This window comes from Macrotis lagotis, chromosome 1 (assembly GCF_037893015.1).
Source record: "Macrotis lagotis isolate mMagLag1 chromosome 1, bilby.v1.9.chrom.fasta, whole genome shotgun sequence".
Lineage (NCBI taxonomy): Eukaryota > Metazoa > Chordata > Mammalia > Peramelemorphia > Peramelidae > Macrotis > Macrotis lagotis.
Window position 1 is genome coordinate 34,612,791 of NC_133658.1, and position 22,998 is coordinate 34,635,788.

At 42.9% G+C, this 22,998-nt stretch overlaps 1 protein-coding gene across 3 annotated transcripts in view; it reads right to left on the minus strand.

Moving 5' to 3' along the window:
* REEP1 (receptor accessory protein 1) overlaps window positions 1-22,998 on the minus strand; it is a 135,059-nt gene that overhangs the window by 11,378 nt on the left and 100,683 nt on the right. For 2 of the 3 annotated variants that reach the window (XM_074196851.1, XM_074196843.1), the window contains 2 exons: window positions 13,239-13,416; window positions 5,775-5,810 (listed from right to left, as the gene is read on the minus strand). In XM_074196851.1, coding sequence (XP_074052952.1) covers window positions 5,775-5,810; window positions 13,239-13,416 — 214 coding nt within the window. The remainder of the gene's footprint in view (window positions 1-5,774; window positions 5,811-13,238; window positions 13,417-22,998) is intronic. The other variant, XM_074196858.1, reaches the window with a different exon arrangement.

A 22,998-nucleotide genomic window follows, 5' to 3' on the forward strand; every position in this document is an offset into this window, starting at 1 on the left:
GATTAACCTAATTTTAGATGCAGAAATATGTTCCAATTGCTTTTTAAAGTGACAAGAAGGAAAATGAAGATCTATTTAGCAAATATACAGAGGAATAATACAGATATTTAAGTTCTGAATTGTGAAGGGGGGGGACTTGTTAGGCCAGAAAAGGAAAATGAAAGGAATATACAGGGTCAGAGACATAGTAAGATGCTGAAGCAGAGAGGTAAATCAAGGCAGAGAGAACATTGGGGGCATAAGCAGGAGATGCAGCATCAAGGGTTATAGAGAGAGCTGATATATTATTACTTAGTAATGAATTGTTCTATTAAACCCCCTTGTTCTGCAAACATTATACCCCATTCCTATCTCCAAGCCTTTGCAATAGCTGTGCAATTTTTATTCTCTATCCTCTCCCTTCTGCCTCCTGGTTTCCCTGACATTCTCCAAGATTCAGTCCAAGTTCTATGCACTTCAAGAGGCGTTTCTGGCTCCCCCTACTCCAGGTGTAAGTGCCTTCCCTCAGAGGTTCCCTTTCACCTCTCTGTACGGTTCTTTTATCTATCCAGTTGTCTCCCCATTAGAGTGCACTCTCCTTGAGGGGGGGAATCATGTTTCTGCCTTCTATCCCCAGTGCTTTGTATCTGGAACATGACTCTCTGATCATCTAAGAAATGGGCAATTTAGTTATATGCTACAATTTACTTCTTATTATCAACAGCACAAACTTCAGGGTTTCCCTACAATTGGTGTACTTAGGACATCTGTGCCATTAAAAGAGATCATTTCTTTAAGAGAAAACTTACTGTAACTCTCTCTAAGACAAGGTGCCCAGGCCACCACTGGCTAGGCCAGGTTCTCAGGTCTGTCCTATTACATGAGTTTTGAACATAAGAGAAGCAGAATCACCAAATGTTAGAGTGAGAAGGGCTCATAGAGCATCAAACATTTATTAAGCACTTACTGTATATAAGATACTGTGCTAATCACTAGGGAGACAAAGACAGAGCAAAAACAGTCCTTGCCTTCCAGGAGCTCACAATCTAATGAAGGAGACAAGAAACAATTCACTATACACAAACAAGATCACATACAGAGTAAATGGGAGGTCTTTTCAGAAGAGGAACAAAAAAAGTCTCATGAATAAAATAGGTTTCAGATGATTCTGGAAGGAAGCCAAGAAAGGAGGTAGAAGTAAGGATAGAGCTTTCCTGATGTGAGGGACAGTAGGAAAATATCGAGTCAGGAAGGTTGTGTCTAACAACAAGGAGGTCAGGGTCACTGAATCCTAGAATTCTTGATGGGAAGGAAGGAGTAAGAAGACTGGGAATATGGGAAGGAGCCAGGTTATGGAGGGCTCCTTTTTAAAAAAAAAATCTTTCAAACAGATTCCAGAGGTCATTCAATTTAATTCAACCTTTTATTAAGTGCCAACTATATGCAAAACATTCACTGGGCTAGTCACTGGGAATTAAATGTCAAAAACCCAAAAGTCAGTCCTTGCCCTCAAGAGGCTTACATTCTACAGGGGCTGTAACACATACAAAGATAAGTAAATACAAGACAGTTTGAGGAAGAAAAGAGCACCAGTGAGCAGGAAGACCAGGAAAGGCTTCCCATGGGAAGTGAGATGTGAGGAGAGTCTTGAAGCAAATTAAGCATTCAGAAAGGTGAAAGTAGGAAACTGAGGCAAAAGAAGTTCCACAATTTATCAAAGGGACCCCAGAAGTCAACTAATTGAACCCCCTCAATTTACAGATGGGAAAACTCAAATTAAGAAAAGTTATAGAATTACCTAAAGTAAAAAGGAAATAAATAGCACAGCTGAGATTTGAACTCAAGTCTTCTGTCTTCAAAAACATTTTTCCCTGCTCCTGTGGCTCATATGTATACTCTGCCTACCAATATAAGAGTTCTTCTCTGACTTCTTCTCCAGCTGGGGGGGGGGGGCAGGCTTTAACCAAAAAATACTACCCATAATAGGTAACTGAAGGGAATAGAGAGCTAGATGGATCTGAGTTCAAATCCTGTCCAAATAAAATTCAATAATTGTATGATTTTGGCCAAGTCACTTAAAACTCAGGGAACTTCAGATTTCCAACAGCTAAAAGGGAGACAATAACAGTCCCTGTTTCACAGGGGTGTGGTAAGGATCAGATGAGATGACATATGAGATATAAAGAGCTTTGTGAACTTTAAAGTATTACATTGATTCTAGTTCTTATTATTATAGGGTCCCCCCCCATCGTATTTGCCCTCAAAAGGTCCTGCCAGAACTTAGTTTTTACTGGTTTTACTCAGTCCTGCACTGGCCACACCAGCCTGTATCACCATCATCCCATAGAGATGTACCTAAAAGCTCCTCCTTATCACTGTCTATTCCCAATTCCATCACTAGTCCTCAGGGCTTTTACCAGATGTGTCCAATGGGGCCAGAACAAATTATAATGTAATTGGGAGAGAAAAAAACTGATGGCATCTGGATACAGACTGATACTATTTTTCACTTTCTTTCCTTCCTTCCCTCCCTCTCTCTTTTTCTTTCTTTCTCTTTCCTTTTTCCTTTCTTTCATTTTTTTTTTTAGGTTTTTTGCAAGGCAAATGGGGTTAAGTGGTGTGCCCAAGGCCACACAGCTAGGTAATAATTAAGTGTCTGAGATCGGATTTGAACCCAGGTACTCCTGACTCTGGGGCCGGTGTTTTATCCACTGCGCCACCTAGCCGCCCCATCCTCTTTTCTTTCTTCCTCCCTTCCTTTCTCTCTACATCTCTGCCTCTCTCCCTTCCTCTCTCTTTCTTTTTTTCTCTTTCCTTCTCTTTCCTTCTTTTCCTTTCTTATTTCCTTCCTCTTTCCTTCTCTCTCTCTCTCTCTCTCTGTCTCTCTCTGTCTCTCTGTCTCTCATTCTCTCTCTCTCTCATTCATTCTCATTCTCTCTCTCTCTCTGTCTCTCTCTCTGTCTTTCTCTGTCTCTCTCTGTCTCTCTGTCTCTCATTCTCTCTCTCTCATTCATTCTCATTCTCTCTCTCTCTCTCTCTCTCTCTCTCTCTCTCTCTCTCTCTCTCTCTCTGTCTCTCTCTCATCTCCTCAGGCAACCCATTACATCCAGGAGTAGGGAAGTAGTGCAGTAGATAGAGCAGCACCAGCCTGGAGTCAGAAAGACTTAAGTTCAAATTTGATCTCAGACATTTATTTACTAGCTCTGTGACTCTGGCCAAGTTGCTTGCCTCAGTTTCCTCATCTAAAATGAATTGGAGACGGAAATATGACTCCAGTATGGAGTCACAAAGAATCAGACATAACTAAAAACTACTCAACAATAAATGATTTTTGAAGCAAAATAATCATAGCAGTAATTTTTTACGGCAGCAAATGGAAAAAAACCCAATGGAGCATGGCAGTAAATAAATTCCAGTAGGATATAAAGGAATATTTACCATAAGAAATGAAGAATATGAAAAATTCAGAGAAGCGTGGGAGGACTTATATAAACTGAGGCAGAGGGAAGAAACTGGGGAAACAAGATATGTAATAACTATAACAATGTAAATGGAAAAACAAAGCAAGGCTAACTCAATATTGTGTGATTATAATAACCAAGCTTGACCCTGATGAACATGACAATAATAATGATAATAAGAAGCAGCATTTACATGTAAAGTGCACTTTACAAATCCATTATTTGATTCCAACAACAACTCAGAGAGATGGGTGCTATCTTTATCTTCATTTCATAGTCAAGGAAATTGAGGCAGACAAAGCTTAAATGACTTGCCCAGGGTCACATAGCTAATAAGTATTTGAGGCTGGATTTGAACTCAGGTCTTTCTGACCCCCAAGTCCAACATTCTATATGAGGTGCCATAGATGTCTAAGCAAGGAATCATGAAAATATAATCCTTTCCCTTCTTTGCAGAGATGAGAGAAACATTGGTGTGGAACGCTACATTTGCGATCAGATTCAATTAATGTGCTGGCTATTTCTTTCTTCCTTTTTTAGGTTTTTGCAGGGCAGTGGAGGTTAAATGACTTGCCCAAAGCCACACAGCTAGGTCATTATTAAGTGTCTGAGGTCATATTTGAACTCAGGTCCTCCTGACTCCAGGGCCAGTGCTCTATCCACTCCATCACCTAACCACCCCTGTGCTGGCTAATTTCAATGAACTGCTTTCTCCCCCTTCCCTTTTCTTTTTTTCTTTTTTTGTACAAGAGATAAGAACATATATTTAGAAATGAAAGTCATTTATATCTATATATCTATCTATATCCATCTATATATCTGTATCTATATATTTATATCTATATCTATATAATGCTTCTTGAATGGAAGTCATCCTCTCATTGATCCCAGAAAATTTTCTAAGGCTAGATAAGTCACTGATCTATATGGGTGAGGGGAGTTTTCATGTGGGGAGTTCCTGGAATGGAAGAAATGCAAACTTGCTGCATTACTCCATAAACACAGCCAAGGATTGTTTCTGCTCATTTGTTTGGCATTTTTTTGTTTATTTGTTTTTAAGGAGAATTTTTAATGAGAATTAGAAAGCATAAGGATTTTCCTAAAAATTTAGAGTTTGCTATACTCAAACAAATCCATCAAAGACAACAGCTGTCAATTGAGAAAGCCATTATTCACAATAACCTGAAAAATCCAGGACCCACAAAGTTTCTTGTCCACAAGTGGAATGCTGCTAAGGAGAGTGGTGGTGCGGGGGGAAAGGTGGAGAAAGAGAGGAAGGCAGGGAACAAGGGGGTGGGAAAGGAGCAACATTAGAGAAAGGAGGGAGGAAAGCCCCCAGAATTCTGCCTCGTCTTCAGTACTCAGGTTGCCAGCATCACCAGCCCCACCCTTCCTCCATCTGTTCTCATGCGGTCAGATGCCATCTCAAGCAGTGAGAGGATGCCAAGGAGTCCAGCTGTGGTGTAGGACTGGTGGAGGGAGGGGAGAAGAGGGGAAGAGGAGGGGAGTGGAGAGAGGAGATGAGGAAAGTGGAGGAGGGGAGAGGAGGGGAGAGGAGGGGAGAGGAGGGGAGAGGAGGGGAGAGGAGGGGAGAGGAGGGGAGAGGAGGGGAGAGGAAAGGAGAGGAGGGGAGAGGAGGGGAGAGGAGGGGAGAGGAGGGGAGAGGAGGGGAGAGGAGGGGAGAGGAGGGGAGAGGAAAGGAGAGGAGGAGAGAGGAAGGGAGAGGAGAGGGCAGGAGCCAAGTCGCTCATTAGCTTGGCAAACTCATTACTCCAAACTGTTAGAACCACATGGTGAGGCATCTGGGGGCAAAGCAGGAGAGATGAAGAGGAGAACCTTGGATTGTGGGAAGCATCTGCTGGGATGCTGCGCTGATAGGGGCTTCTCAGAAGCAGGAGGAGGCTTGGTCTTGGGGGTTCTCCAACCCCATTCAAATTGGAGGTTTTGAGAAATTCTGTGTTTGCTCCCTTTAAATACAGAGAAATTGGAGTTCTCACCCATGGAGCTCTGGTGAACATTCTCTGGGGCATCAGAAGGACTTGGAGAGCCTGGTTCCACCTCAATCCTCCATGTCTTGCCAGCATACCCATGCCCACCTAGGGGCATTTTATACACGCCAGCCAGCATCTTCCCTGTAAGACTACTTCTGTCCCCTTCTCCAAGATACAAAGGTAAGATACAGGGGACTCCTTTTCCTCGCACAAAGCACAGCACAAGAACCACACAGCTGAAAGGGGTTCTGAGTTATCTTGGTCCAAAGTCCAGGGTTAGAAGCATCATGGCCATCAGACCACCACACAGCAGGGAGGACAGCTCCCCATCCCTCCCACTCACCTTTTCTGGTCCTGCATGAGGTGCAGCAGGTACACACTGTCAAGGAGACAGAATTAGGTGGTGTCAGTGATACTCTGGGGGCGGGGGGGGGGGAGAAGGGAGACCCATGACAGAGGGGCAAGAGGAAGAAAAAGACCTGAGTTCAAATCCTGAATCTACTCCTCATCAATGATCTGGCAAGTCATTCATTCATTTAGTTATTCATTTATAGATTTTTGTAAGGCAATGGGGTTAAATGACTTGCCCAAGGTCACACAGCTAGATACTTATTGTCTGAGGTCAAATTTGAATTCAGGTCCTCTTGATTCCAGGGCCAGTGCTTTATCCATTGCCCTCAAGGAAAGTCATTTAATCTTTCTGGGTGGTCCTCAGTTTCCTGAGCAGAATGGGAGCTGGAGGGAGACACATGGGCACAATGGTCCTATGTTGTATATGCCTTGAAAGTGTAGGAAACCTTTTACAAGCTCATAAGTGATGCAGAGATGTGAGTTATAAAAACACCATCATCTAATACCCCCCCAAAGGAGGCTCTGGGAAGCCCATCCTCCTTCTTAGGAAATGAAAGGGTTGGGACTCAGTGGCCAAGAAAGTCAAAAATCTATGAACCTATAAATCTATGAAGTCACACTGTCCAAAGCAACCTAGAAAGCATTAGGAGGGTGAACTGTAGAAAGTCCAGAGGAGGGCAGCCAGGGTGGGGAGTGGTCTTGACTTCTTGCCACAGGAGGAATAGATGAAAGAACTTGGTGGGGGTAGGGGGTAGGGAAGGTTAGATTGGAGTAGAGAAATCTCAGATTGGATGGCTGGAGGAGGGACAATCACCTGAAAAAGATTCTGTGAGTGGGGGGATGGGGGTAGGAATAGATGAGATTAAACACATTTCTTTGCAGGGAGCTAGGTCACACAGGGGAGAGAATATTGGACTTAAGAGTCAGGAAGAATCCCAGCCATAAACACGTATTAGCTGTGTGACCCTGGCTAAGTCACATAACCTCTCAACTGAAAAAATCAGTGATAAAAGTGCCTACTTCCCAAGGTTAATGGGAGGATCAAATAAAATAACATTTGTAAACTGTTTTGCAAACCTATATAAATACTAGCTGTTATTGTTATTATGGTTATTCTCTTGCTGAAACTAGAATGTTCCCCCTCTTTTCTACGGATTAACACAATTTGAGTTGATTTGATTTGAACCTTGAGCCTCTATTTCTTAATTCTCTACTCCACCCCGTGTCCCCTCATCCCCGCTAGATTTCGATCCATGTGAGTCACCAGAAAAGGGTAAGTGACCCCATGGATTCCCCAAGGCTCAGGCCCAGGTCACACCTCACCTCATGGAGCCTTCTACCCATGTGAGCCCACCCTGATCTCACCTACTTAGAACTCCCATTCATAACTAATACTCATAACATGCAAATGAACATACAACTGGATGCCATTTTGTTGACAGTCTGGACAAGTCTATGGACTCCTGCTTAGAATTTTGCTGTTAAAAGGATAAAATAAAATAGGAAGAAAGGAAGCCAATTATTTTGGAATAAAAATGTAATTTTTTCCTATTCAAGTTCATAGAACCACTGAAACCTATCCATGGACTCCAGGTTAAGAACATCTGATAAAGTGATATATTATTATCATCATCATCATACTCTAACTCCTTTTCAAAATTTTATTTTTTTAAGGCAATGGAGTTAAGTGACTTGCCCAAGGTCACACAGCTAGGTAATCATTAAGTGTCTAAGGCTGCATTTGAATTCAGATCCTCCAGACTCCAGGGCCAGTGCTCTATCCACAGTACCACCTAGGTGCCCCCATCCTCTAACTTTTTTTTTAGTTTTTTTTTTTTGCAAGGCAGTGGCAGTGGGGTTCAGTGGCTTGCCCAAGGCCACACAGCTAGGTAATTATTAAGTGTCTGAGGTCAGATTTGAACTCAGGTGCTCCTGACTCCAGGGCCCGTGTTCTGTCCACTGCACCGCCTAGCCATCCTATCCTCTCACTATTAAAGGTTAATAAGAGGCACCTTGGGAGTAGCAGATAGAGCAGGCCTCAAGTCTGGGAGACCCGGATTCAAGTTTCAATCCTTACCCATTCTGGCTCCATCATTCTGGGGACAAGTTACATCCTCTCGGTAACCTAAGGTTGCAGAGGGGGTGCCAACCTGCCTAGGTAGAGGGAGTTTCCTAGATCACTGAGATCACAGGTCCAGTTCCCACCCCTAATCGTCTCCTATTCATGGCTTATTGAGAGGTGACTCTATGAAGATCCCTTGGAGAATGAAAGGGGTTTCACAAGGATAGCCTTGGCCCCCAACAGTCCAAGAATCCACAAACCTCTGAACCTGCCCAGCTTCTACTGTTAAGAGATGCTTTTCCAGGGCTATCAATTCCAGGAAGGTTAAGCCCCATGGAAGCTATGATGAACTTTTTTTGTTTGTTTTGTTTTTAAGCCACTGGGGCTAAAGTGACTAGCCTGGGAACACACAGTAAAAGTGTCTGAGACTGGATTTGAACTCAGGTCCTCCTGACTCCAGGGCTGGTGCTTTATCCCCTGCCCCATCATGAATCACTTATGTTGAACCATCAGCAGAATTTGGCAACAGCAGCCCCAGAATTCCTCCCTTGATGGACACAGCAGGAACAGGAGGACATGGGAGAGAAAAACTGAAAACCCAAATCCCAAGAGAGTTTGCAGAAGCCAAAGGCTGCTCTGAGAGCAGAGGGGATTCAAGGCTCTTCAAGCCTAGGACTCTGTGTGTGTCTCTAACTTGGTCTTTCTTCTCTCTCAGCTGGAGGAGTCAGGAGCAAAGCCAATGGGGAGCTCCACATCACTTATGTCCAAAACTCAACCTGAGCCCTAGTCAGCTCTGGCAGATAGTCCCTATTTGGGGGCAGGTCCGTCCCATCCCCTCCCTTCCCTCCCTCCCCTCCCCAAGACAGTCCTGGAAAAAGCCAGAGTTCTGAAGGTGACTTCGCTTTTCTTTGCCCGGCTAGTCCCATCACCCTGCCTCCTGGCATCCCCCTTTTTCACACCAATGAGGATGAGCGTCCTTTTCTTCCCATCTATTCCAATCCCTTCTAATCTCCTGAATAAATTAAAATTCCCCCCAGGCTTCATCTCCAATACCACTAATTGATCAATATTCTCAAGAAATCAAAGAGCAAGAGGACCTATGTATATAAAGATATGTATAGCATCTCCTTTTGTTTTTTTGCAGTGGCAAAGAACCAGTAACCAAAGGTGATGATATCAGATTGAGAATGGTTGAACAATAGCTGAACAACTTGTGGTATATGAATGTGATGGAATATTCTTGTATCATATGAAATGATGAAGAGGATGGACCCAGAGAAACCTGGGAAGACTTGTATAAACTAATGCAGAGTGAAGTAAGCAGAACCAGGAGAATATACCATAGCAAAATTGTGAAGACAAACCACTTTGAAGGTCTTAACAACTCTGCTGCAGCAGTTAACCAAGATTCCAGACGATGGATGATGAGGCCTGCTGCTCATTCCTAATTCAAGGTGCAGGGAGAAATACACATTTTTGGACATGGCCAATGTGGGAAACTGGTTTGCTTGACTATACATGTTGTTAGATGGGTTTTATTTATCTTTATTTCTTTTTAAATTGGACTTGGGAAAGGGGAAGGAGAGAAAATTTGTTGTTGATGCTCAGTTATTTTTATCATGTGTTTGACTCTTTATGACTCCATTTGGAGTTTTCTTGGCAAAGATACTGGAGTGATTTTGCCATTTCCTTCTCCAGTTCATTTTACAGATGAGGAAAATGAGGCAAATAGGGGGAGGTGACTTTCCCAGGGTCCTACAGCTAGTAATTCATACTTGTTAAATTAAAAACAAAATAAAATGAGGGCTGATCTCTTCTTCCCTAGCTTTCCTGACAAATAATGTTGCTATCTGTTTGGTGTGTATAAGGAATACTGGCAGGGTGGTGGAGGGGGCTGCTGGGGAGGGGGCCCAGAAACAGGTTCAACACGGATGGCATAGTTAGAAACCAGGTCTCTCTTATTTGGCTGCTTTGTGGAGGCTCTGGATGGATTTTATACATCTTAGAAAGAATATAAGCTAGAGGATCGTTACTACTACCACCACCACCACCACCACTACCATGATTAACATTATTATAACAACCAAAAGTAATAATGATAATAAACCACACTACTACTACAACAACCAATAACAAGAATAGCAATAATAAATGTTTATCAAGTGATTGACAAATATTATCTGGTTTTATTCTCACAATAACCCTGGAGAGGGGCGGCTAGGTGGCGCAGTGGATAAAGCACCAGCCCTGGAGTCAGGAGTACCTGGGTTCAAATCCGGTCTCAGACACTTAATAATGACCTAGCTGTGTGGCCTTGGGCAAGCCACTTAACCCTATTTGCCTTGCAAAAACCTAAAAAAAATAACCCTGGAGAGATAGGTGCTATTATCAGTACTCATTTTGGAGATGTAGAAACTGAGGTAGACACAGGTTAAGTGAGTTGTCCAGGGTCATACAGCTTGGATGCGTCTGAGGACAAATTTGAACTCAGGTCTTCTTGATTCCAGGCCCAGCCCTCTATCCAGTGTGTCACCTGCTTCCTCTAAACATTTTGCCTGGCCCAATAAAGCTCAGAACCTTCCAGATGGGACATGTGGAACTAGCCTAGCCCTGTTACTTCATAAAGGACATTGTGCTGATGTGGAGTCAGTCCCTTAACCCCACAGATCAAAGCTTCCTCACTGGCAGAATGAAGGTCTATAACCCGAGACCCTTTAGGACTTTGCTTCTATGACCCTCTCTGTGACCCCTACCCAGGACCCAGTGGGTGCAAGGACCATCAGGGCTCATCTTGATGCCTCGGATTTCCCCTGTGAGCCCCAAGGATCTGCTTCCAGGCTGGCCTGTGGACAATCTCATAGTGCAGAGACAGTTTCCTTTGGGCTGCTGCCACTACAAGCAGTTCTGTCCTTGTATGGTCCCTCACCCTGGGCAAGATGGGACAGCTGCCACCAGTGGGGCAGAGAAGATTCCCAGGATGCCAAATGGCTCAGCACAGTTGTCAAAGGCAGCTCCCTCTGGGTCTCGGGGAAGTGTCTCGCAGAGTGAAATCAAGATGTAATAGAGCATACATAGTGTGCTGTGGGTTTGAATCCTGCATCAGACGTTTGCTATCAGGTGATCCCTAGGCAGCTCATCTAAGTGCTATGAGCCTCAGTCTCTTCATCTGTATTTTTGGGGGGGTTTGGGTTTTTTTAGTTTTTTTTTTTTGCAAGACAATGGGGTTAAGTAACTTGCCCAAGGTCACACAACTAGGTAATCATTAAATGTCTGAGGCCACATTAGAACTCAGGTCCTTCTGACCAAGGCCAGTGGTCTCTCCCTGTGCCACCTAGCTGCCCCAGTTTCTTCATCTGCAAAAAAAAGTAATCATAGCACCTTCCTCCCAGGGTGACTGTGAGGACCAAATGAGATAATATTTGTAAAGAGCTTTGCAAACTTTAAATCTCTCTAGAAATAGTAACTTATTTATTATTTTGTAAGCATTAGTGGGGAGTTGAGAGTTCCTCTATTTGCCTAGAAGAGGATAGTCATTTTAATCATCTGTGGCTAGTGACATAATAGATAGAGTCCTGGGCCTAGAATCAGAAAGGTTCAAATACAGCCTCAGACACTTCCTAGTTGTGTAAGTCTGGGTAGGTCACTTTACCTCCACCTGACTCAGTTTCATCATCTTTAAATTAGGGATAATACTCATGCCTACCTCCCAGGGTGATTGTGAGGATCAATGGAGGTAATATTTGTACTGTGCTTAGCATATATATATATATATATATATATATATATATATATATATATATATATATACATGTTTATTCCTTTCCTCTGCCCTGAAGGAGAGTATATACTATATGAGGCTACACATGACTCATAGTGAAAAAGGCACTGAGTGGTTGCACAGCAGACAAAGGGCTGATCTTGGAGGCTAAAAGATCTGAGTTTGAGTCCTGATGATGACGCATGACTATGGTCAAGTCATTGTGTGTTTTACTTCTCCGGACAACTCTCTAGAATGGTCATTTGGCAGTAGATTGACAATCTGCACTAGAGGAGGGAGTTTATAGAGTAGGAAGTCCCTTCATAGATGAAATCACAATTTTAGACCAAAAGTCAAACCAAAAAATGAAATTTACGTGTGTGCATGTGTGTGTGTGTGTATTATATATCTATATATATCTATATATATATCTATATATATTTAGCTTTGTCTATCCATTGCTCTCTAATCTATCTCCAGATTATCTAACCTTTGTATCTATATAATCTATCTAATCTATCTTTTTATCTATCTAATCTATCTACATTTATATCTATCTTTGTATCTATATAATCTATTTTATCTATCTTTCTATCAATCTGTCTATACCCATCTATATGGAGAGAGAAAGACACAGAGAAAGAGACAGAGAGAGAGAGAGAGAGGAATATATCCATACATGCACAGAAAGCTACAGAGAGCTAAATTACTTAAGATTTTGCCAAATTAGAAGGGTCAGGAAAGATTTAAAAAAACATAGAGTTGTGTTCCCAAGAAAAGGAGACCCCCATAAGTGAAACTCTTTGTGGCACTGAAGGAACTCCTTATTATAGTGTCTTTCTTATCTGATCCTTTGGGGGAACACTCTAGAACCCCTCCCCCAGCATAGTCTTCTTCATTGAATTTGAAAACACTGCACGGATTCCCACTGTAGGAATAGAAATGAGTATCACTGATGACTTAGATTTGGGGGGCACATTGCCTCCAGAAGGTTAGAATCCTGGGAATGGGCTCTGTCCCAACAGCTTAATCGAATTTCAGCTGACATTTCCAGTACAGAGAGAATGTCATAGGGGGAGATGAATGTCTGTTGGGATGGGGGATGACGAGGGAAAACAGAAAGAAGACTATCTAGGTGGGCAGGGAATAAGAAGGGTAGTGGGTCCCAGGGTATCTGGCCCATGGATGAACAGTCCCTGGAATGGGGCCCTAGGGGATGGATCTGGGATATCAAGGTGAAAGAGGAGGACACAGAACTGCCTCATGGCCAGCTAAGTCACATTTTGGCCAGATTTTCAATCTCTCCTCATCTGACCTCCCAGCTTCATCCAATCTGCTTCTGTTTCTCTACTGTCCATCAAGAAGGCAACCCCAAGCCAACATCCAGTCCTTTCTAGCCCATGGCATTTCCAGAAGACTTCCAGAAGTGGTTTCCCCTTCTTATGGTGGTCCTTGCCTCCTCCCCTTCCGATTGGAATCCCCATCCTGTGTCCACGTCTTGTGGTTTAACTGGAGAGTAAGCCCACTGAGTTGGAGCCAAATCAGACTCTGGACTTTGGACAGCTCCCTTCCGCCACCCTCCTTCCAATGAGATGAAAGAACACATTTCAGGAGAGAAGAGGAAGAGGTTCACCTACCTGAGCTACCAGCACTTTCAGATGCACTCCTGGACATCTTGGGCTGGCCGTGTTTGCTGCTGGGCCGCACAGTTGCTGAGGGAGGTGGGCCAGCAGGGATGGGGGCCCCATCACCCCGGATGGTTGTGAGGTCTTGCATGCTGAAGCTCCGGAGCCTCTCAGATAAGGCACCTTGTCCCTGGAGTCAATATAGAAGCAAGGAGGGAGCAGTCAGGATTCTGATTCCAGCAATCTACCTTGGGTCAAGACTGCTGGCCAGGACACCTTGAAAGAGCTGCAGGTCTTCAGGGCTAGGAGTGATGAGCTCTGGGCTCTCATGGGTTGGGTGATGGATGACAGAGACCTCCAAATGGGAAGGGAGTGGAGCTGAAGGAGAGGCAACCAGGGAACTGACCCAGAACTCAAAATGTAACCCCAATTTTTTTTGATTAAAATAAAAATAGGAGATTATCAAAGATAATCCTTCCAGGTGGTGAGGAGGAGAGGAGTAGTATGACTTGAATCCCTTTGTTTTCCACAAAATCACAAGCCCTTATCATTGCATGGGAGTTTGGGGAGGCAGGCATCTAGCCTCAATTCTTCCCAGAAAGAGAATTCCCACCATGCCCTTCCTAACAAGTAAGAGGGCTTCCTGCCTTTGCTGGGGAAACTCCAATGAAGGAGAACATATTCTCTCCTGAGGACTTTCAGAAAGTTCTGATTATGACTAATTCTCCAAGAATAAAAAAAGAACTAAGGAAAATGCAGAGTTCTGAGGTGAATCCAGGGAAGGAGAGTTAAAATAGGCATAGAGGGAGGAGAAACAAAATTTAGAACTAATTTAAAAAAATGTTAAAAGTTATGATTACATGTCACTGGAGAAAAATAAAATATTTTAAAAAATAAAACAGGCACAGAGATTGGACCTGTGAACTCATTGATGTAGGACATTTGAAGGGAAGGAAACTGCCTATACTTTTTCAATTCAAGAAGCATTTATTTAGTGCCTACTATGTGCTAAGCACTATGGCATCTCTTCAACTTAGTTATTTTTTTCTTTTTGGTTTTTACAAGGCAATAGGTGGCTTCCCCAAGGTCCACAGCTAAGCGAATAAGTGTCTGAGGTCGCATTTGAACTCAGGTCCTCCTGACTCCAGGACCAGTGCTCTATCCACTGCGCCACCTAGCTGCCCCCTCAACTTAGTCTTGAAAGCTGCTTAGGGCAATGAAAGGTGGAGTGATTTGTCTAGGGTCACACTGTTAGGTGTTTCAGAGATGGGACTTGAACTAGAATCTTCCTGGACTAAATGAAATCATATTCACAAAGCATTAAAGTACAGTGCCTGGCAAACAGTAGGTGCTTAATATTTTTTCTTTCTTCTTTGAAGTCAGCTCTCTATCTGTTATAGCTGGCTCTCCTGTGTGGGTACACAGGCTATTCTAACCACCATGACACAAATCATCTCCAAGTAAAACCACCACCTGGACAGTCTCAGGAGCTGGCTTGCCGCCCTGAGAGATAAGGTGAGCCGGAGTCCTTGGGAGCTGGACATTCCGCCCACTGACCAAAGGCACTAGACAGCTGTGCCTTATCATCTCCTCCCTAACATACCCCCCATCCTGTAATGCAAGATGCTGCATGTACATACTGCTTGTGCACCCCCATTCCCTCATTAGTCTTTGTTCTACCCCAGAAGACCTAACAGTATATATGTAATAGCTAAGCAGTAATAAAATTGAGCTGGAGGCATAAGGCAGCGGTGGCTTGACTCCTTATTCTCAGCTCCCCTCCTGGAGGGAGGTCGCCGCTGTGGGCCCCAAGGAGGCAAGCCACAACACTCCTGAAGTTAGAGTAAAGGACAAATGAGCAGAATTATTTTATCTCAGTCAAACTAGGCAAGATGAAATAAAATGGAAAGACTGAGGGATGGCTAGGTGCGCAGTGGATAGAGCACCAGCTCTGGAGTCAGGAGTACCTGAGTTCAAATCCGGGCTCAGACACTTAATAATTATCTAGCTGTGTGGCCTTGGGCAAGCCACTTAACCCCATTTACCTTGCAAAAACCTAAAACAAAACAAAACAAACAAGAAAAAGAAAACCTAAGACAGATTACTATATCAGAGAGATAAAAGCTAAAGCAGAATCCCAACTTAGATAAGGGACTAGATGGTTGTTTAGTGGTGTCTGACCCTACATGACCCAGTATGGAGTTTTCTTGGCAGAGATAATAGAGTACTTTGCCATTTCCTTCTCCAGCTCATTGTACAGATGAGGAAACTGAGGCAAATAAAGTAAAGTGACTTGCCCAGGTCCCATAGCGTATTAGGCCAGATTTGAATTCAGGTTCTTCTGACTCCAGGTCCAGCTCTCTGTCCACTTTGCCCACCTAGCTACTCTACTGTTATCCTCCCACTATCAAGGGAATGAAAGTACTCTCAGACCCAATGAAGAGTCATTGTGAGACCTGAACCAGGGGCATCCCCTATACCCATGCTAACTCTCAAAGACAAGCATACAGATAATTTGTAGGTTATGTTATAAAGAACATGGGCATATTCTCAAGAGCTATGGGGAGTCAGCCACGTGTACAGGCAATAAGCATTACAGTCCTTACATTTATAGCCAGGTGTGGTGGTAAGCACAGGGGAGTGAAATACAAGCTAAAAAGAAAGTCAGTCCCTGCCCTCAAGGAAGTTTACATTCCAATGAGGGAAGACAACACATAAGAGAGAGCTGGAAAATGGAGGTGGGACAGAAAGACCTCAAAGGGGGCATGGTGGTGAAGCTGAGAGCCAGAAGCACAGCCCTGAGGGGAAGGAAGTATGGCAGGCCTGGGCCCTTTCCCAAAATGGAGACCAAAGGAAGAAATTTGCCAGCGGGAGAAAGAGGAGATCAATATGGCAGAAGGCTCTTCCAGGGAGAATCCCCAGGTACAATGGGATTACAAGAGAGGGGAAAGATGCCATCTGCCAGGGGATGGCAGGGAAGGATCAGAGAAGGTATTATGAATTATCAGGACATGCTCAGTCCATTGCTTTGGTAAATCAAGGCAAAACAGTACCAAAGAAGGGGAAAGCTAGGGAGCAGGTGGTGCCATCTGTTTTAACATTAGCAGAGCAATTTCTGAGGTATTCCACAACTTCCTTCATTAAATCCTCTCAACTGACTTGGATTTAACCAGAGATGCAAGAACCAAAATGTCAGGAGAATGAGAGACAAAGAGGGGAGGGGTTGACCCTTAGTCAAACCAGGCAAGATGAAAGAAAAGGGCCTTCATTTACAGCACAAAAGAAAATCAGTGAAAACAGACTTATTAATATACCAGAGAGATAAAAGCTAAAACAGAATCCCAACTTAGATAAGGGAACTAGTGGGTAACTGGCCAAACCTTGGTTAGGTTGGAGAGTGAGTGGTGAAGAAGCATCTCTACCAAGTATCATTGCCCTCATCCTAAAGGGATTTCATCCTGAAATCTTTCTGGACCCTCCACCAAGCCAACCCCCTTTTTTCTTCTTTCCACTTAAGAAGGAGATCTGGAGGAGGCTAGGTGGCGCAGTGGATAAAGCACTGGCCCTGGAGTCAGGAGGACCTGGGTTCAAATGCGGTCTCAGACACTTAAAATAATTACCTAGCTGTGTGACCTTGGGCAAGTCACTTAACCCTGATTGCTTCACATCCAGGTCCATCTCTAGTCATTCTCATTCCTATCTGACCACTGGACCCAGATGCTCTGGAGGAGAAAGTGAGACTAGTGATTTAGCACAACCCCCCTCACTCAAATCCAATTCATATGCTTGTCTTGGCATCACCTCCCTGGTGTTATGATCTTCAAAAATGGACAAACATTATTATTTTGCATACCATCTAATGTTTCCAACTGTTTAAAATGTTCAACAGAATACAGCCTAGGACAGAGCATCTAGAGACCTCCCCCTGGTGTGACATTGATGAATTAATATTCCTTGGGGACTTGGGAACACTCAGTTATAAATAAACTCAACTGAATTTTTCCTATATTTTCCAGAATCTGAGCTCTGCCTCACCTGCTGCTTTTTTGGATGGCTTATGGACATCCCAGATTTTACTTGTTCTCTTAATGTTTACAAACTATCTTTAAGAATCTGTTCTGGAATTTTACTGTTAAATTTTGAGGTAGATTATTTTATTTAAAAATTGAAATTGCAGCTAGGTGGCCTAGAAGACAACTTAGAGTCAGGAAATTGTTTGTTTTAGTCATCTCTGATAGCCAGGTCACAGTTTCTGGAATTGGTCCTTTCTCCCATTTAAAAAAAAGCCGAGATAAGTGTTAAATTTCAAATAAATGACACCTAAGTAAGTATCTGTCTCAGGATATGTGAGGGGATAGGGATAGTCTGGGCTAGAATGGACAAATAAGCTCTTGGGACTTCCCAAACCATGCATGCCCCAACTTCACTTCTTTGGTCACCATCTTCTGGGTCATTCTTAGAGCTGCCATTTGCCCCATGCTACAGACCAAGAGATGTTGGAACATTGGGCATAGATTGGGTAGGGTAGGAGTCAGCTACAAGTGTTTATGAGAAACAGGATTAGATCAGTTGGGTGTTGTCTGTAATATACTAAAAGAGCACGCTTAGAAAAATGGATCCCAATGTCATCCAACTGTAATAAGGTAAGGGATGGAGATAAGGACCATCAGTCCTTTACTATGCCCCACAATGGGTTTATTTTTTTCCCCTTCAGGACCCCAGTCACCTGGACAAGTGAGCAGGAAGAAAACAACCACCTTATTATACCTTTCAGATTGACTTTTACATTGCCAGTATCCTGGTGGGGTATAGGTTGGAAGTTCTAAGACTGTACTTATGTGCCAGCCAATGTCTGGGTTGGGATTTGAACTCAGGTCTTTCTGACTCCAAGTAAGTAGCATTCTATCTCCACATCAGTCAGTCCCTCAGCATGTGAGAGCCATTTCTGGACATTAGCTGCCATTGTCTCTAATCTACTACAGCGTCTTGTTTTCTCCAGGCCTAGTTCCATTTTCCTTAGGTGATTTTAACATGACTTACAAATTTTCCATCATATTCTATTCCCTGATGTAATCCTTGGTCACTGCAACAATCATATTTAAAGGTCATTCAACATACTTTAGTTTTATTTGATGTCTACTCCCACATCATTCAATTAAGTAGAATGGTTGAGACACTAGATATGGAGGTGAGAAGACATGGGTCCAAATCCCATCCCATGAGCTTTGTCTTCTCTGTGCCTCAGTTTCTTCATATATAAAATGAGGGAATTTTAAGGTGTCTTCCAGTTCTAAATCTAGGATCCAATGACCTCTTTCTGAGATTTCCAATTTTGTGCTCTCTCTTCTTCAACTTCAACTCTTTAACAACCATTTCTCTTATTTCCCAAAGTATAGCCATTAAACTCACTCTTTGACGTCACTTTGTCTCTGATCATTTACCCCATTTCACCTTCCCCAGATGACTAATTCCCAAAGGGTTGCCTCTTTGTTCTAAATCTTGGTATGTCTGCTTCAGTGTAGTCCTTTCCCCCACTGAAATTTGGATTCTGGACTTCCCACCACTTTGGATTCTGGACCTTCTTCAACCCCACTGTGCTGGCCCCCAACCATGGATGAGTCCAGTCATTTATGGTTTCCACTTGTATAAGAAGATCCCATTGGGTGGCACTTGAGGAAATGCCCAAGGATGGAGACTTGGACCCAACTCATTCTGGCTATCTAACTTCACCTTGGCTAACTAAGCCTCCTCTATCTCTTTGCATTCCATGATCCCAGTGGCTAATCCAAGTCTCTCATTATTTCTCACTCCAGAAGACTCTGTCCTTTACTTTGAAGCATAATGGATAGGGAAGGGGAAAGGAACAAGTGTTTATTAAAGTCCCTTTTATAGGCCAGACATGGTGCAAAGTGTTCTACAAATATTATCTCACTAAGACAGTGCTGGGCTTGGAGACAAGAAGAATGAGTTGGAATCCTGCCTCATTGTCTAAATTTTTGGCCAAGTTGCTTATGCTCTCATAGCCTCAGCCGCCTCATCTATTAAATGGGATGAGAATCAAATGAGCTATATGTGTAATATACTTTGTAAACCTTGAAACACTATGTAAATGCTAGCTATCATTACTTTATTATTTACTGTGTTAAATTTTGATGTTGATTATTTTATTTAAAAATTGAAATTCCAGCTAGGTGGCATAGAGGACAACTTAAGAGTCAGGAATTTTTTATTTCAGTCATATCTAATTCTTCATAATCCCATTTGGGTTTTCTTAGCAAAGATACTGGAGTGGTTTGCCATTTCTTTCTCCAGGTCATTGCAGAGATGAGGAAATGGAGGCAAAAAAAAGTCATCCAGAGAGGAAGTGTCCTGACTCCAGGTCAAGTGTTCTATCCACTGCACCACTTAACTCAGGAAGACCTAAGTTCAAATCCCACCTCAGACATTAGTTGTAACTCTTGACAAGTCTTTTCTCCCAGCCTCAGTTTCCTCATTGGTAACCTAGAGGGGATGGATTCCACAGCCTCTTGGGTTCTTTCCAATCCTCAGTCTAAGACTCTAAAATCTCTCCTCTGACCTTTATCTCAACACACAGTCTTTTACATCTGTCTTTTCTCACTGCCATTTCAGAGGAAGACATATCTACTACCTCTTCTTGTTCCCCACCAAAAGCTGGGCTCCCCCACTTACTACCACCTCTCACACATACCCCTTCCCCTTCCCCTTCAATTTCTCCTGTTTTTGTGTCCTTCTCTTTACCTTCAAACATATCCATGACTTCTTCCATTTTTTTATATAAGCAATTTATCTTAAGGTTAACTTTAAACAGTAACAAGATCAATTAAACTAACATTTATAAATATTTAAACTTTTGGAAACAACCACCAACGTAAACAGCGCCCCTTATTTGTCATTCTTTTTTGTATCCCTTTCCATGTTTGGGTCATTTGTATACATACTTTTTTTTTATGGAAACATGTTCCATAATGGCTAGACAGCAGTTCTGGAGCCAGGAAGACCTAGGTTGAAATCTTCCCTTTGACACATATGAAAAGCAAGACCTTGGCTGACTTAATTAACCTCTCAATGATTCAGTCAATTATCTCATACCAGACATGACAGATGAGGTGCCAACCTGTAGCAGTGGAGGGTATTTTCTCAGCCTGGAGACTCCTGAATCAATGAAACTAAAGATTTAGTCCCTAACCCATTTTCCTTTTCCTAGATCTCCCTTAACTTGAAAACTTTTGCTCAACCTTGATGCTTCTCCAACCATTGTTCTTAATTTTCTCCTCCAACTTTTGGGAACATTCTATTCTCCTAATGTCTTTATTGAGATGTGTCACTCTACTTACCAGTGGGCCCATTCCTCTTCCCTGTGGCTACCCCTCTGCTCATCACTCTCTCCTCCATTAGGATACAAGCTTCTTGAGGGCAGGGCCAATCTTGACTTTTCTATCTTTTTTTTAGTACAATTCTTAATATTTAATAAATAGATGCTTATTCAATCATTGATACAACTATTCCATCATCACCTAATCTCTCAACCCTCTTGTCAGAGTTGTAACTAGGAATTCCTATTTTAGAGAAAGTGGACTTAGAAGGGATCACAAGGTAATTCCAAACATGATGTCATTCTGCAATTAAACACTGGAAAAAAGATAACCATACTAGTAAGGATATGTGTGTGTTTATATATAAATGGATGCAAATCCACATTTATAGATATATATACATACATGGACATACACACACACACACATATATATATATATATAACTGCATCTACCAGTTTTGAATTGACTATGATATGGGAGACACGGGGGTCCATGCCCTCCTCAGAGAGGGTGCTGTGCTCTCTGAGCAAAACAGAATTGAAGTAGCTCAAAAGAAATTCGAGATGAACAAGTTTAGAGAATCCACCCCAAAGTTTCTATGGCCTATTTGTGCCATAGACTACCTGTGGTAGAGTCTTCCAAGGCTCTTGTCAGCCTTGCTCTCATCAGTCACAGTCAGCACACTATAAGTAGACTTCAGACTAGTGATGTCATGTTGGTCCTCTTCGAGAATGAAGGACAACGACTGGCTCACAACCAATCAGCCAATTAAGGGGAACCTTAAGTTCTAATGTCTGTTTGGCTGTGGAACTTCCCCACTCCAAATCCTTCTGAGGCCCCCGCCTTCTGTATTTCCTTCTTCTATCCCCATGCACACCATCTCCTCTGCCTGGATATGTTTAGCCTCCATTTGACCATCAAAATTTGGAGGCTTCCATAGCTCTATCTAGGGACACTCTCTTAAGAACTAGCTCAGGTGACCCCTGCCCTAGGAAACCTTTTCCTGATTTCCATAGTTGAAAATGATTTTTCCTTCCGCCATTTCTTACATTAGTTATCTGCAGTTGAGTTATAACCATAGAATCATAGATTTGGGGTTAGAAGTAACTCTATTGACCATCTAATCCTCAGCTACTCTCCATTTGAGAAACCAGGGCCATTTTCTGGGTTTCCAGATGACTGCTAAGGTCTCTGTCAGCCCTCAAATTTTCCCATCTATCCTTGTGCCTGCAGAAGCAGTGCTGCTTCTCAGAAAATATGCCCTCGCTGCCAGTTTACTTCCCAAGAGGCAGGGAGGGACCCCCAGGGACTAGCCAGCCTCCTGTTTCTGCTCTGACAGCATCAGAGTTTTTCCTGATATGAAGAGTCAACTGCTCTTTCTGGATGTTAACACAAGCCTCAGTCTTTTCCTCTGGCAGCCTTGTAAGGCAACTGGAGACCAGGGATCTTGTCCTGGGCTTCAGGCTCTGCTGACCTTTGCCAAATGCTGGAAGCATCAAATTCTCCTGGGAAATGATCCAAGGAATTCCTATCTTTGACTTTCTTCTTTTAAGACTTTCTAAATTTTTCTGACCACAGCTGAAACCCTGGCCACCTCCTCCTTGAGTCACTTCTTCCCTTCCCTCTGACTCCCAAATCCCTCTTAAACACCCTCACCAGATTGATGTTCTTGAAATTCCACTCTCCTGCTCCAAAGTTCATTGTGGTTCCCTATTACCCCTTCAGAGAAGTCAGGCCTGATCTACATGGTTCCTACCTAACCAATCCCAGTTATGTATGATTTCCAACATGAACCATCTGCCCCAGTTGGGACATCCTCCTTTGGGTCACACTCATTCACCAGGCTCATTTCTGTCATCACATTTTAGTCTTCTTGTTGGGATTCCCTTCTCTCCTCTTCAGCCCTTATCCATCCATCAAAGCTCAATCAATTAGAGTACACACTGATCTCCAAAATCCTATTGTCTATGTGGGACAATTAATACTTTATAATCCCTACGAGCACAAGGGAGTGCATTATTGTAAATGTGAATTCTATCAACATGAATTTAGGGGCAGCTAGTGGATAGTTTCAGATACTTACTAGATGAATTGATCAAGCTACTTAAGCATTGCCTATCTCGGTTTCCTCAACTGTAAAATGGGTATCACAGCAGCATTTACTTCTCATAGTAGTGAGGGATTTGATGAGATAATATTTTAAAGATTAGCATAGTGGAGAGTGCACAGTAGGCACTTTATAAATGCTACCTATTATAATCACTATTATGTACTTAAATCTGCTAGACATGATGTGAAGCAATGGGGACACACAAAAGAAGCAACAGCACCCACTCCTTTCCTTAAGGTGCTTCTATTCTAATGGGGTAGAAAACATTTAAATTTTGTTGTGACTCAGTTGTGTCTGACTCTTTATGACCCCATTTCGGGTTTTC